Source organism: Babylonia areolata, chromosome 7 (assembly GCF_041734735.1).
Source record: "Babylonia areolata isolate BAREFJ2019XMU chromosome 7, ASM4173473v1, whole genome shotgun sequence".
In the NCBI taxonomy this organism is placed as follows: Eukaryota; Metazoa; Mollusca; class Gastropoda; order Neogastropoda; family Buccinidae; genus Babylonia; species Babylonia areolata.
In genome coordinates, this window is record NC_134882.1 from 54,819,862 (window position 1) to 54,820,999 (window position 1,138).

The following is a 1,138-nucleotide window of genomic DNA, read 5'->3' on the forward strand; positions in this document are numbered from 1 at the left end:
TCAGCAAGCAGCATGACTCAATGTCAGAAAATACACAGTCTTAACTGCAAAGACATTCTATTCTCCATATTTCTCTGCATTAGTACGGCATGGAAACCCGTCGAGGTTGTGAATTCCCCTGGGTTGAGTGGGTTGATCATTTTCACAGCGAAGACTTTAAAGAAAATTCTTTACACAAAGCAAACTTAGCACTGCATAGTTTATGCCACCCAGACCATGTACTTTGTCAAATACACACGTGTTGGTAAAGAAAATTACATATGTACTGTATCCAGCACATGCAGCTGCAGCTGAGGAAGTGTGTTTTGTCTATTTACTGCGTTCTGGTAGTGAATATTCAAACCGTACAATTATTATGGTGGTCAGCATCACAATCGTTCCACCGAGGAGAGGTTGTGCATACACGCCATCAAGAACAAGCTCAGTATCACTATGGCATTTTTCTGCCTCACCCAGCTTTTACCTACAGCCAAGTACGCTACGGATTCAGACTTTGCTAGTCTGGCGATTGAGGAACAACAGTGTGAAATGCTGAAAACGCCAGACAATGCCTGCAAAGTTCTGCCTGCTTTACTCAGAGAATATTTGGGGAATTTTATCCATGCAACATTTTGATTTCTTTAAGCAAGAGCAAACTGGCACAAAAAGATATTGTCGTTTGGAACGATGCGTGCAGACTGCTTTGTTCATTAACATGTCTTTAAAGAAACCAAAAACAGTACACTGTGACAGACTTGCACTCTTTTGTAGTCATCACTGGCACAGCTATGTTAACCCCAAACCTGACTATATCAAGAAATCAACTGACAGGCAGACAAAGCACGGGGATATGGGGAAGAATATCTCTATCTGGTGTTGTTTTTTCTCCTTCATATATTTAATTAACTCGTTATTTTTATATTGAGAATCGATTCAATAAACTTGAAATACAAACTGTTAATATAAACACTCATTTATATGTATGCATAATGCTCTGTCGTGTCTATTTCATTTCAACAGAGTGACGACCAGCACGGGTGAGTCATGTACAACACGACAGACCATGCTTTTGAAACAAACTACACAACCGGTTCTGCGAACCAGACCCAGGGAACTGCTTTCTTCCCGTTCCACAAAGCAGCCTTGTTCATGTGGACAG

At 40.8% G+C, this 1,138-nt stretch overlaps 1 protein-coding gene across 1 annotated transcript in view; it reads left to right on the forward strand.

Annotated features, from left to right (window-relative positions):
- The first annotated feature begins 432 nt into the window (after positions 1-432).
- The window catches only part of LOC143283888 (uncharacterized), a 1,713-nt gene continuing 1,007 nt past the window's right edge, over positions 433-1,138 (forward strand). Inside the window, exons 1-2 of the mRNA XM_076590280.1 lie at positions 433-558; positions 1,084-1,138. The exon at positions 1,084-1,138 is cut by the window's right edge and continues 1,007 nt beyond it. Coding sequence (XP_076446395.1) covers positions 433-558; positions 1,084-1,138 — 181 coding nt within the window. The remainder of the gene's footprint in view (positions 559-1,083) is intronic.